General features: G+C 39.9%; 1 protein-coding gene across 1 annotated transcript; it reads left to right on the plus strand.

The window, feature by feature from the left end:
* The first annotated feature begins 996 nt into the window (after positions 1–996).
* On the plus strand, positions 997–11,753 carry nuak2 (NUAK family kinase 2). The gene is made up of 6 exons (XM_022745685.1): positions 997–1,626; positions 5,793–5,913; positions 6,464–6,615; positions 7,779–7,844; positions 8,206–8,458; positions 8,575–11,753. The coding sequence occupies exons 1-6, from the start codon at positions 1,390–1,392 to the stop codon at positions 9,627–9,629; spliced, it is 1,884 nt and encodes a 627-aa protein (XP_022601406.1). The 5' UTR covers positions 997–1,389; the 3' UTR covers positions 9,630–11,753.
* The last annotated feature ends 257 nt before the right edge of the window (positions 11,754–12,010 follow it).

Consider the following 12,010-nt stretch of genomic DNA (forward strand, 5'->3'; position numbering starts at 1 on the left):
TAATGACATGACTAATACAACTTCTTGCAAACATATATTCTACAGTAGGTTATGTTGGAAAATGAAGCCAGCTCATTAATATTTATTTTTTTTTGTTTTGTTTTTTAGAAGTGGATAATTCAAGGAAAAGGCCACAGTAATTTGACATTATCAATGGGTGTAAAGTTCAATTATTGTTGAATAAATAAAGTAAATATTGCCAACATGATCAACAAGTTAATAGTAATAGTCTAACCGGTTATTCACCTTACTTTCATTGCCACTCTTCTCTCTCTTCTCTTCTCTCTTGTTATTATTAGCTGTGGGGGAAGTATCCATAGACCCACAATGTCTCCTGTGAGTTCTAAACTATTATAGATTAAATTTTTATATTATTATTAGTAATACATTCATGTTTAAGTGGCATTTCCCTTTTGTAGTAAGTCAAGATGGAGCTTATTTTAACTGTTTTATACACTATTTATTTGGTTTTAGTTGTTTGGTTGGTGCGCTTGTTCTACGTTTCCGTGCACACCGATTGTACAGCAGTTGCACAAAAGCTTAGATCTGCATTCAGTGTTTTATTTGGCTTAGCTACTTCTTACACCTGCCCTTTCTTTTACATCTTTCTACATCTATTTGCTATGTACCACTACTGCTATTAATGTTAGACCTGCAACAATTAGTCGATCAACAAATAATTAATTGGCAGCTATTTTGTTTATCAAATAATCCTTTAAGTCTTATTGGGAGATCGTATCATCAGTTTTCACTGTATTTGACATTTTATAAACAACATGATTAATCCATACTACTGCTGCTACTACTATAGGCTAGTTAATCATACACAACACTGAAGCACCATTGAACTTACATTTGGGTTAAATTTGGAGTCTTGAAAACACATAATGAAAAATAGATACTTTTACAATAAATAAACAAAACACAAAGAGAGAGCTACGCAATATAACACACGTACTGATTTCAGTCTGTAATGTTACAGTAACCGGCCCCGGCTGGTGTAGCAGATCAAACGCTCCTGTGTACCTGAACCGCCCCCAAGCTGTTTGACGTGTCCGTCTGTAGTCCGTGCTCCGCTCCTCTCGCCGCAGCATGCTGTGTACCTGCTGCTAGTAGGTCCCAGAGCGACGAAGAGGACAGACGCTGTGGGCTTCAGATTTGCTGCTCCGGTTTCTGTCTTCAACATTTAGTTATAGTAATATGCTTTACAGCCGGTAAAAGAACATCTTATATTTCCACCTTTATCTGAACTGTACCTGAGCACCTTTGGAAGCAGCTTGCTCCAACACCGACCCGGGCTCCGCACAGAGGAATGCTGCTAAACAAGGAAACCTGCGTCCGAAAATAATAATAATTAAAAAAAAAAAAGGACAACAACGTTTTGTCAGGATGGATGGCTTAAATGCTGCCCGTCTTTCATCAAACTGTAGGCCATCTGTCGGGGGAGTTTCACCCGATGAAAATACTCCCGCTGGGAAAGCTCCGTGTCAGGTGCCGGTGAAAAAGCAAGCCGTGAAGAGACACCACCACAAACACAACCTGAAGCACAGGTACGAGTTTCTGGAGACTCTGGGGAAAGGAACCTATGGCAAGGTGAAGAAAGCCAAGGAAAGATCCGGTAGACTGGTAAGCATATAACACACCTCCGCTTACTGTTTTTTTTATTGTGTGATCCAACTATTTACCTCTATCAACGGTGCGCACATCTGCAGTCAGTATTAAGGTCTGTTTGCTTTACTGTCCTGTTGGCCACCTGTTGTTTAGAGATAGAGGGCTATTTTTAGAGGACCTACTGTCTGCACACAGGTACTCTACATTTGGATGTTAATTAGAAAAAAAACACTATATACTATTGGCTGCTAGTTTCTCTTAGTGGAAATAGTCATGTTGCTGAATTGTAAAATAATAAAAGTAGTGTGTCTACTGCTGAAGTCTTTGTCAGCTGACAAACCAAGTTAAGTTTGCACAAGAGTCCATTGTGTTTGCTTTAGGGGGTTTTCTTAGTTTCCACTGTGTTTTGTGTCTTGTGAGTTGCAACCCATATGAAATAATGTAGTCCTTTTTTATTTCAAGCAATTTTATCATTGAATTAAGAAATGTGTGAATAATACTCTTTGTTAATCGGTTTGAGTTTTGCACAAGCACAGCACAGTCTTGATCCTCTGTGTAAACCAAATTAGAATAATAGAAGTATTCTCATGTACCAGTTTCCACAGGCCATCCCCATGTTTTATCTTAACAGGTTATTTGTGGTCCATCAAAGTAAAATGAAAGATCAGTTGACAACAGAATAAATACTTATGTTTGAGGTCATCCTACAAAGACTAAAGCAACAAGACTAGGTCAAAACCTAGTATATGGCTGGAGAGCGTATGATCAATGTGCAAAATGTTGAAATGGTGGCTGATACGCAGCCCATTAAGACGACATGTTAACTTAGAAACTGTTTGTGCAAATTAATTTTGAAAGAGCAACAGTCAATGGGGAAACTTCAACTCAGTCACGTGGCATTTGGCTGATCAGTGGCGGAAATATGATCACTCAGTCAGTCATGGACATTTGCGATTACAAGGCGGGCTCCACTGTTGCGGTCCGGCCAAAAATTAATTGCTGTAAATCTTTCACTTGACAAAAAGCTTTATTTAATCACCTCCAACAGTTTTAAAGGAAGTATAAAGGAAAGGCGTTTCTTTGGAACGTTTAAGTGAATTTGTTCGTGGAGGAAGTTTTAGACAGGAAAGTTAGGTAAATATCTTTCTGTGTTCATGATGAAGGGAGGAGGGGAAATTACAATTAGCCTTTCAGGTGGATTCCAGTTCCCTATGACCTAAGGGGAAATGGGAGGTATTTAAAACAGACTGGATATAGATAAGCCTTTAAAAGGGATGTAGAGAAGTTGGCAAACAAATGGTAATGTGTTTTGTGGATTATAAAGTCTCCCAGTATTCCACCCCAAACAGAATCTGTCAATTTTATAAGACTTTTTAAATCTTTTTAAACAGCTATGAATGGATAATGTGCATATTTCAATAAGTCTATGGTACATATGAGAAGCATAATGCAGTACAGTTCAAGAGCACCGCAGACTACAGCCTACAAAATGACCATAAAGTTTATTCAGCACCTCTCTAAAACTGTTTCATAATAACCCTTATAAAGGCAGGCTTTATTGTTTTATTTTATTTATTGGTGGCTGAATGTAGGACTACAAACTGTTGCATGTGTTGTTTACATGAGCTAATGTTTTAAATTTCCATTTGGAAATGCAAAGTAGATGAAAATCAGAGTCACTTTTATCAGGAGTGCTGTGTGTTGAAAGATCATGTTTGTTGTAAGTGGAAGTGAATGAAAAAAGTATCAGGAATTTCCCTCCTGTACCTACAGTAAACAGGCTGTGATTCATGTTCAGCCTTGTCTACTGCGCTCACATTGTCTGACACGTCTGGCTGCTGCTGCTGTGCTCTGTTTTTTTTATGATATGAGCTGGTGTCTGAGATTTATCCCTGCGGGCAGCTTCCCGATCTGCACGCCTCAGACACATGTTCAAATGTCAAAATACTGATTAGCTCGAAAGCCTATTTTGAATTCACACCAAACAAACAGCAGTTAGTATGGGGTAGAAAAAGGAGAAACATTCATTTGCTTTGTTTTCGTCCACCTACCTTAGTATTATTATATAATGGACAATGATATGTAATTTGACACAGGGAGTGACACAACATAAAAGAGGACTTCATCTTGTGTGCACTATGGCAACACATTTGCTCTTATTGTCTAAGTGCATACGTTTGATTACATAACCCATTTAGGTGGGGGGTTTCAGCATAGATTATTGAAGGGTTGACCTCACACTCGGTGCATGACATGTATGCTATGTACGCCTTCACACATTTAACAGGACGGCTCTATTAATCACCTACAATGGCTGGCAGCTATTGCAATCCATTACTAAGTTTGTGTGTGAGGTCCTTCCTAAGTTCTTAGGAACAACTAGCTGGTTAACTGGTTGACTAAATCAGGTTGCGCAGTTAAGCCTTAAAATGTTTTAGTCTGTAAAGACTTTAGCATGGTGTAAATCAGTTGCTAAGAAACACGAGGCTATAAGGACCAATTATCTTCACTGAGTTAACTTTTATTACAAAAAATTTTGTTAGGAATTTGCCTAGTGTGCTCACAGTACAACAGTACGAACACAACAATAATAAAACCATATACATAGGAACATTTTTAAAATACACAAAGTACCAGAGATGTAAAAAATTTGCTTAAAAAAAAAAACTTAAGTGGAAGAGGTCTGCAAGTGACCTAAACATAATAAATATGCAAACTATAAGTAATTACAAAAATAATCAACCAAAAACCAAAATGTGCCTTAAAGTGCCCGAGCTTTAGCATTCACAACTTTTAAAACTGTTCAGATTCAAAACAGTGGACCTAACCTCCTCTGAGAGGGCGATTCCTCACGAGGAGCTGCTGGGCGAGAATCATCTCTAACAATATTCAGGACTTCTTGGTGAAGCCGAACTTTAGAAATTGAAGAGAGTGATTGGAAACAGTGGCCAGTAATTTTAGATGCAGTCTTAACTATTTTGTCTAATATATCTTTTTTCAGCAGTAGTCATACTACGAAACCAAATATCCGATTGAGCGAAACATGAATGACATTATTTGCTCAATCAGGCTATTGACAAAGTTTTTTTAGTTGTTTCGTTAGCTATGCATCAGTTACACCTGCAAATTATTTGGTTTAAGTATTAGTAACAATTAATCGTTGCATAAGAACTAGTTTGTAAGGTGCAAGTGCAACACATTTTCATTAAGTGATGCATAAATTTCATTTAGTAAATGTTATAACCAGGCTAGGTTTGAACTAAGGAAGAGTTGGTGCAACCGGCCTAAGTGCGAAAATATGGTTTTAGTGTCTTTGTACGAGACCACTGTGTGAAATAAAAAAGTTTTCAGCGTGTCAGTGCTTACTGTGTGGAACAGACTGACAGTGACAAAGACCGCACACATACACACACACACACACATAACCTCACAGGGGTGTGAACTCATCATGAGTGTGAGTTCAGCCCATCCGACAGCTATGCAAACAAACGCAGGAAACCTCAGTTCCCAGAATCAGGAGAAAGGTCTGTGTGGTGTGCATATTGTGCTGACCCAGAGAAGCACCCGGGCCAGACAGTGACTCATGGCGAGAGACAGTCGTGTGTTGAAACTGATATGACAAGTCGTTGCTTTACTCATTTCTACCATGTCTATTGCCTTGAGGGTTTTAAAGGAGGGCAAACAAGGATACCCCATCGCCAGTGCCATCTGGTGCCTCATGACACCCTTTAACCTTGGGGTAGACTGATGACGCACTCAGTGCACAGAGGAATCCCAGGCATCTGAGCTTCAAATAGACAAACACTACATAAAGACATGCATACAGACTTGTCAAAATCCTTTAAATGACAGGTCTACGAATATAGACAGATGCTATTCAGATTTAAAATTCCTTATTCTATGGGCCTGGCAGACATACCAGCAGACAATAGATTTTCTTTACAGCAGACAATACTTGCCCCGGCGTTCCCTGTGCCTTGTTAGAAACAACACAGCAGAGTTTTCAGTTCACTGCCCATGGTTCATCTCTCATCCTTATGAATGAAAAGTTGAATTCATAAGCAATCAAACACACGTCTGCTGATTTCTTTAGACTCCAGGGCGATAAATCTTACTGTGTAAACTGACATTACCGAGTCGGTTTACTGACTTAATGACTAAATTTTCCTTTTCTTTTTAAGGTCGCCATAAAGTCCATCAGAAAGGAGAAGATCAAGGATGAGCAAGACCTGGTTCATATTCGCAGAGAAATTGAGATCATGTCCTCACTCTGCCACCCACACATCATCACCATATATGAAGGTACAGTTCTCAAAACCTTAATGATTTTTTGTGTGCATGTGTGTGTCTGGGTTGTGTTTCATTGTTTACCTTTCTTGGGTGGCTGTATCTTCAAGCCACACGCTGAGTGAAATGTGACACCAGGAAAAAGGCGCATCTCAATGAGTCTCTGTTTGAGAGTCAGAGTTTGGTCACGCAACTCTTTGTGCTGAAGACCGGTGCTAGGTTATATAAGCATTGGTACTCTGCTGCACCCATTCAGCGCTGCAGGATAATGTGCAGAGCCTTGTGTCTTCCAGTGCCGCTCACGCCTGATGAGATGGTCTTTCTCCACCTCAATGCAGAACAGTCATCGTGGGGCCTCGTTTATCCTAATCAGTGTGAACTAGGGGTTGTTCAGAACACGTTGTATTTATGTGTAAATATTGTAAGAGGCTCTGCACAGTCCAGTGTCCTCTTTTAGTGCTTGGAGTTGCAGGTTTTAAAGATAAATATTGCAGATAATTTAATTCAGTTGTATTTGGCTTATCAGTTGGATTTGAAAGGTGTTCTTGTTTTTTTGTTCTTTCAGTATTTGAAAACAAGGACAAAATAGTGATCGTGATGGAGTACGCCAGCCGTGGGGACCTGTATGACTACACCTGTGACAAGAGGCACATCTCTGAACGAGAGGCCAGGCACTTCTTCAGACAAATTGTATCAGCTGTGCACTACTGCCATCAGGTAAGGCAAATCAGTGCTTTCATGCAGAATATTTAAAGTTGTTTACATGAAGCAGAATCAAGGGGAAATTGTAAATCTTGCATAAAAACTTAAGTTGTAGGCATGGTAGAGTAACAGTATATTAGCCTTGTCAAATCTTCACCCTTGGCCAGGACGTCACACCTAATGACGCAGAGCTCCACTCAGACTGGCTGCTCAGCTCGTTGTTGTTTTTCCAGGGCCCTGGCACCCCCAAAGTTACATAATGGGTATTGTGCACTGTCAGCCTGCTGTTCTGAACAGGGAGCCTGTGAGAACGATGCGGGGCGACATGAACAGTTGGTCTGTAGAGAGCTAGCGTCAGGGCTAAAGGCCAGCCGTCCCAGCACACACACGCATGGTCTCACAGTTTAATGAGGGTGTGATGGAACAGAAGGGCTCTGCGCGCGCGTGCGCGCACACACACACACACACACACACACACACACACACACACACACACACACACACACACACAGAAACACACACACAATCAGTTGTTCCTGTAGTCCAGAGCTGTGTGATGACGAACATTTAGAGCACACTATGTTTTAGTGTGGCTCTTCAGCACTTTGCACAGCATTTGTTTGCTGAACAATGTTTACAGAGTAAATTGTCCTGTCATATTGTGTGTTAACCATCTGTCTTTTTTTTTTTTTACTTTTATTGAGTGCTGATGTTTAATAAAGCATATTTTGTAAAGCAGTTAGGAAAAGGCCATCTAAATTCATTTTATCTGTTACATTTGGCATGGTGGTGAATTTCTTCATTCCTACATTTTTATAATAACAATTAAAATGTTACCTAACACAACCCTACAAAAGAATGTGTCCGTTGCTACAACAAGTACCCATACGGAAGAAGTAGCTGACCCGCATTTTTGAAAGCAAAACGGATTCAAACTCTGCCTGAGTCAAAGGCATTCCCCCCTGCAGAGTGGAGGACAATGGAGCATAGCTGACGTACCAGAAAACAATCTTCACTTGGAGAAGAATGTGTTCTGACCCAGTAAAAACTAATCCTACAGACACCTTTCGAGTAATCTGATGTGTAATGGCCTGGGTGGAGAATTTATTATTGTAAAAATTACATTGTTATGGAAAACTGATATCTTTTTTTTTTTTCTTCCTTTTTTTTTTTTTAAGAATGGAATAGTACACCGGGACCTGAAACTGGAGAATATTTTACTAGATGGCAACGGCAATGTTAAGGTATGTATGAGGAACAAGCCTGCACAGAAATAAATGAGCATTTGAACACCTGTGCCATCCACACACAAAGTCATGATTATTAAAAATATATTCCGTGTTTTGTCTTGTTTTTTTTAATTTATTTTGTAACGGTGAGATTATAAATGATAGTGTGTGATGGTTGTTACAAAGGTAGTAAAGTTTAATATATCACCATGAAATCTTTAATATTTGAAATCAGTAGTATGATCATTCTTAAGACTAATTGATAGGGGATAGTGATGCACATAGAAAACTTTTAGGAAGTTGGATATTCTCTGCAGTAATCTGATAACAGATCTGACTTGGCTCAACTTTGACGTCTGTTTCTTGTTCTTGGCAGATTGCAGACTTTGGCCTGTCAAACCTCTACCATGGCGACGAGTATCTTCAAACTTTTTGTGGCAGCCCTCTGTATGCTTCCCCAGAGATAGTCAATGGACGGCCATACCGTGGGCCAGAGGTGGACACTTGGTCTCTGGGTGTGTTGTTATATACTATGGTTCATGGCACCATGCCATTTGATGGAAACAACTACAAGACATTGGTTCAGCAGATTAGCACTGGAAACTACCGTAAACCCAATAACCCCTCTGGTGAGTTTTTCAGTTTAACTCTTCTTCAAAGGGACTGAAACATCACTCTGATATATATACTTTGTACTTAATTTTGTGACAATGTCGATTTCCCTTTTTATTCCTATTTCTATCAGACGCATGTGGACTTATCCGCTGGATGCTGATGGTAAATCCTGAGCGCAGAGCTACTATAGAGGAGATTGCAGGACACTGGTGGCTCAACTGGGGTTACCAGCAGCCATTACTGGCAGAGGCGAAGAGCAGTTCAGCAGAGCACACCTCTTCACCAGTCTCTCCATCAACATCACACCCTGCTGGGTTGGCCAGTGTTGCTGGTTGGCTCCGTCGTACATCCAGGCCTTTACTGGAGAATGGCTCGAAGATGCGCTGCCTGCTCCGCTCACAGGGCGGCGGTGGAGGGGATGTAGTCCGACAGCGCTCTCTGCGAAGGTCACGAAAGGAAAACAATGTCTCCCAGACGGTTCATGAAGGAAGCACAGACAGCCGTCCCTCAAAGGGTATCCTCAAGAGACGTAACAGTGTGAAACAGAAAGTGATGAGTGAAACCCCAGCTGCAGGTCCAGCGGAGCCTCAGAACATTTTGGGTTTGTCTGCACCATCTAATGCCCCATCAGCTGCAATGCTGCCTCGCAAAGGTATCCTAAAGAAGCCGACAGAGCAAGAGTCAGGATATTACTCCTCCTCTCCTGAGAACAGTGACTCAGGCTGGGTACCACAAAATAAAGAGTGCCCTTCAGCACCAACTTATAGGAAGGGCATCTTGAAGCGTAATGGAAAGTTCTCCTCAGGTGGGTTGCAGGAGTTTGGCTCTTTAGACCAGTTAGCAGTGTCTTTACCCTGTGGCGTTACCAGGTCCAGACCAAGTGGTGCCATCAGTGAGGACAGCATTCTGTCTTCAGAGTCCTTTGATCAGCTGGATCTGCCAGACCGTGTGGGACCTACAACACAAATGGATAAACCAGCCAAGGCCAGCATGAGAGGGTGTGTGTCTGCAGACAACCTGCTGGACATCCAAGAACATGGGATTCTTGGGGATGGGTTGCTGAGGCCCTGGAACTGCTATGAGTCTGGAGTGGCTGACAGCGCCTTTTCCATCACAGACTGTGATAATGTAACCGAAGCTTACAGACAGGCCATGGTTCTCCATGCAGGCTCTGCAGCAAGCTGAAGACCAGTAATTAGTAAAGGACACTGACTAAATAACTGTTTTTTATTCAGAACTTTTAAATGACTGTAAAGTACTGAAGGCATGAAAGCCAAAGTGCATTATGTGAAACTACCAGCACACTGTATTGTTTTGGCTAAAGGAATTGCACATCACCAAAAAGGGAGGAGGTTTTCTCGTTAAACATCAGATTGTATTTAAGATGGTGAATGATAGAAGATGCTTTTGACTAAAACGGACTAAATATAACCAGATGGCACAGTGTTTTACAAAACCAAGTGCATTGAAAATGTCCATTTCAAAGATCCTCAGGAGAAGAGAGCTGCCGTTGTTCGACCAGGAGCTCTAGTTTTCAACAGGAGAGCTTAACTATCAAAAGTGTAGTTAATGAGAAAATGCACCTTGAAACCAAAACACTGGTCTGAGTTTGTAGAACATATTACTCAAGTGACAATAAATTAGAAAACCGTTTTTACACCGTCACAGTAGGACTGGTGTTTTAAATATTGCTTCTTTTGGTCAGGTCAGCTTGACAAAGTGTTTATGACTTAATAACTCTTTTGGATTCTAGCTTTCTGCCAACTTTATGTTTATCTAGCAATAACAGCAATAACACACAGGTTCAATGTTAGGATGGGCTCATGTACCATATACTACAGATTTTTTACTGAGTTTTAGGATGTGGGAAAATTACATTTCATGGATACCAAAGAACGTTAATGTTACCAGACCTTTTTTTCAGCTTTTATTTAAAGCACTAGAAAAAAGTGCCAAGAGGACGTTTGTTTGTTTCAGGGACTTCAGCTGTCAGAGTGTTTTTTTTAATTTTTTTAATTTTTATTATCGTTTTATTTCTTGAAATGACTTGTTCTAAATTTGGATAATGACTTGAATAATAATCATGACACATTTGAGTACAACAAGTGTAACCAGTAGAACCTGCTTTTGCTACCAAGCCTACGCTGTTACAAGTGCACAGGTGGCCACCGACTCTATGTATGCAGGTGACAGTTTCACAGGAAAGGTGGGGATGACTGAGTCAAATTTGAAGTCAAATACAGCACCTTGTTTTTGAAAGTGAACCATGAGCCCCAGCTACTTACTGTATGCTGTGTATAATGTGGCGCACACTTAATGTGTAACCTTTCAGCTGAATTTCTGAAGATCAGTCATGGAGCTCGGTTGAAATTGAACTTTGCGTTTTAATTTAAAAGACACCTGGGGTGGTACAGTATTTCACAAAGCCGGATTAGATGTTTAGCCATCTAACTTAATATAAATTAAATAAAAAGTACAATGCTACTCAACCTATTAAACATAACTTATATATTGGGTTTAAAAGTTAAAGTCACGAATTATGCACACTGATGATGATTATGAGTTAGTTTGACAAGATATTTCATGCCACTCTTTGTGGTTATCTGGTTGACATCCTACTCCTGTCTTGTGAAATACCCCCTGGCTGCCAGAGAAAGGTACATCAAAATGTTGATGTTGTTGTTGAAATTTCATGATGCACACTGGTTACCTAATTTGATCGGTATGCTGGCATTAAATTAGAACATCAAGCCAGTGCCTGGAGCAGCACCTTATCAGACCATCGAAACTTGATAACCATAGAATTTATTTATCAGTTGTCATTTGAGTATTTGAGTATTAAGTTCATGTAACAAAAGTTGATCAACATGCTGTTTATTGGAAACTGGAATGTAAAGAATAATTTTTTGGCACACGATGAGGCTCATCTGGGATTTGAAGCCTGTACTTATGCAAAAGTAAACTAGGAATTCCCCAATAAAGAATGAGCGATACTCATTGTCACTGATAACTTATCTTTTACTATTGAAGTGTGACAGAGAAAACATGTCTTCAGCCTTTGGGAAGACAGGTTTCATTCTTGTATCATTTGATGTGCATCTGGGGATTTCATCGCTATTTTTGTCCTTCCCTTGTCCCAGAAGTTGCAGGTATGAAGGCTCTATTCATATTTTTTTCTCTTTGACTGCAACAAAAACCATGTTTGCCAAAGTTACTGGCTTACCATTTATATGGCCATGTGATCTGCTTTTGTGACTGGGATGAGGAAATCAATAAAAAAACAATAAAAAAAAACAACAAAGAACTCAAGTGCTGGCTTATGTTGTTACTGACCTACATACAAATGTTTTATGTCATAGTTTAACAGAATTGCATCATAGTCACAAAGAAGTTCAGTACTGTGTAGAAACCATGCAGAAACATCAATTTAAACTTATCAGAACTGTCCATATATAAAGATAAAATTACAATTTCAGCAAAGTCCAGATAAATGCAAAATACATACGAATAGAAATCATCACAATTAAAATGTGCAAACATTGCTATAAGGATTCTGTAAAAGTCAA

This window comes from Seriola dumerili, unplaced genomic scaffold, assembly GCF_002260705.1.
Source record: "Seriola dumerili isolate Sdu_G_001 unplaced genomic scaffold, Sdu_1.0 BDQW01000089.1, whole genome shotgun sequence".
Classification (NCBI taxonomy): Eukaryota; Metazoa; Chordata; class Actinopteri; order Carangiformes; family Carangidae; genus Seriola; species Seriola dumerili.

What these genes read in the sequence shown, in the direction of transcription:
- nuak2 (XM_022745685.1), top strand. Translation starts at nt 1,390, where the DNA reads ATGGATGGCTTAAATGCTGCCCGTCTTTCATCAAACTGTAGGCCATCT. An exon ending in AGGAAAGATCCGGTAGACTG is followed by an intron (nt 1,627 to 5,792) that starts GTAAGCATATAA and finishes TTTCTTTTTAAG; the next exon opens with GTCGCCATAAAGTCCATCAG. An exon ending in ATGGCAACGGCAATGTTAAG is followed by an intron (nt 7,845 to 8,205) that starts GTATGTATGAGG and finishes TGTTCTTGGCAG; the next exon opens with ATTGCAGACTTTGGCCTGTC.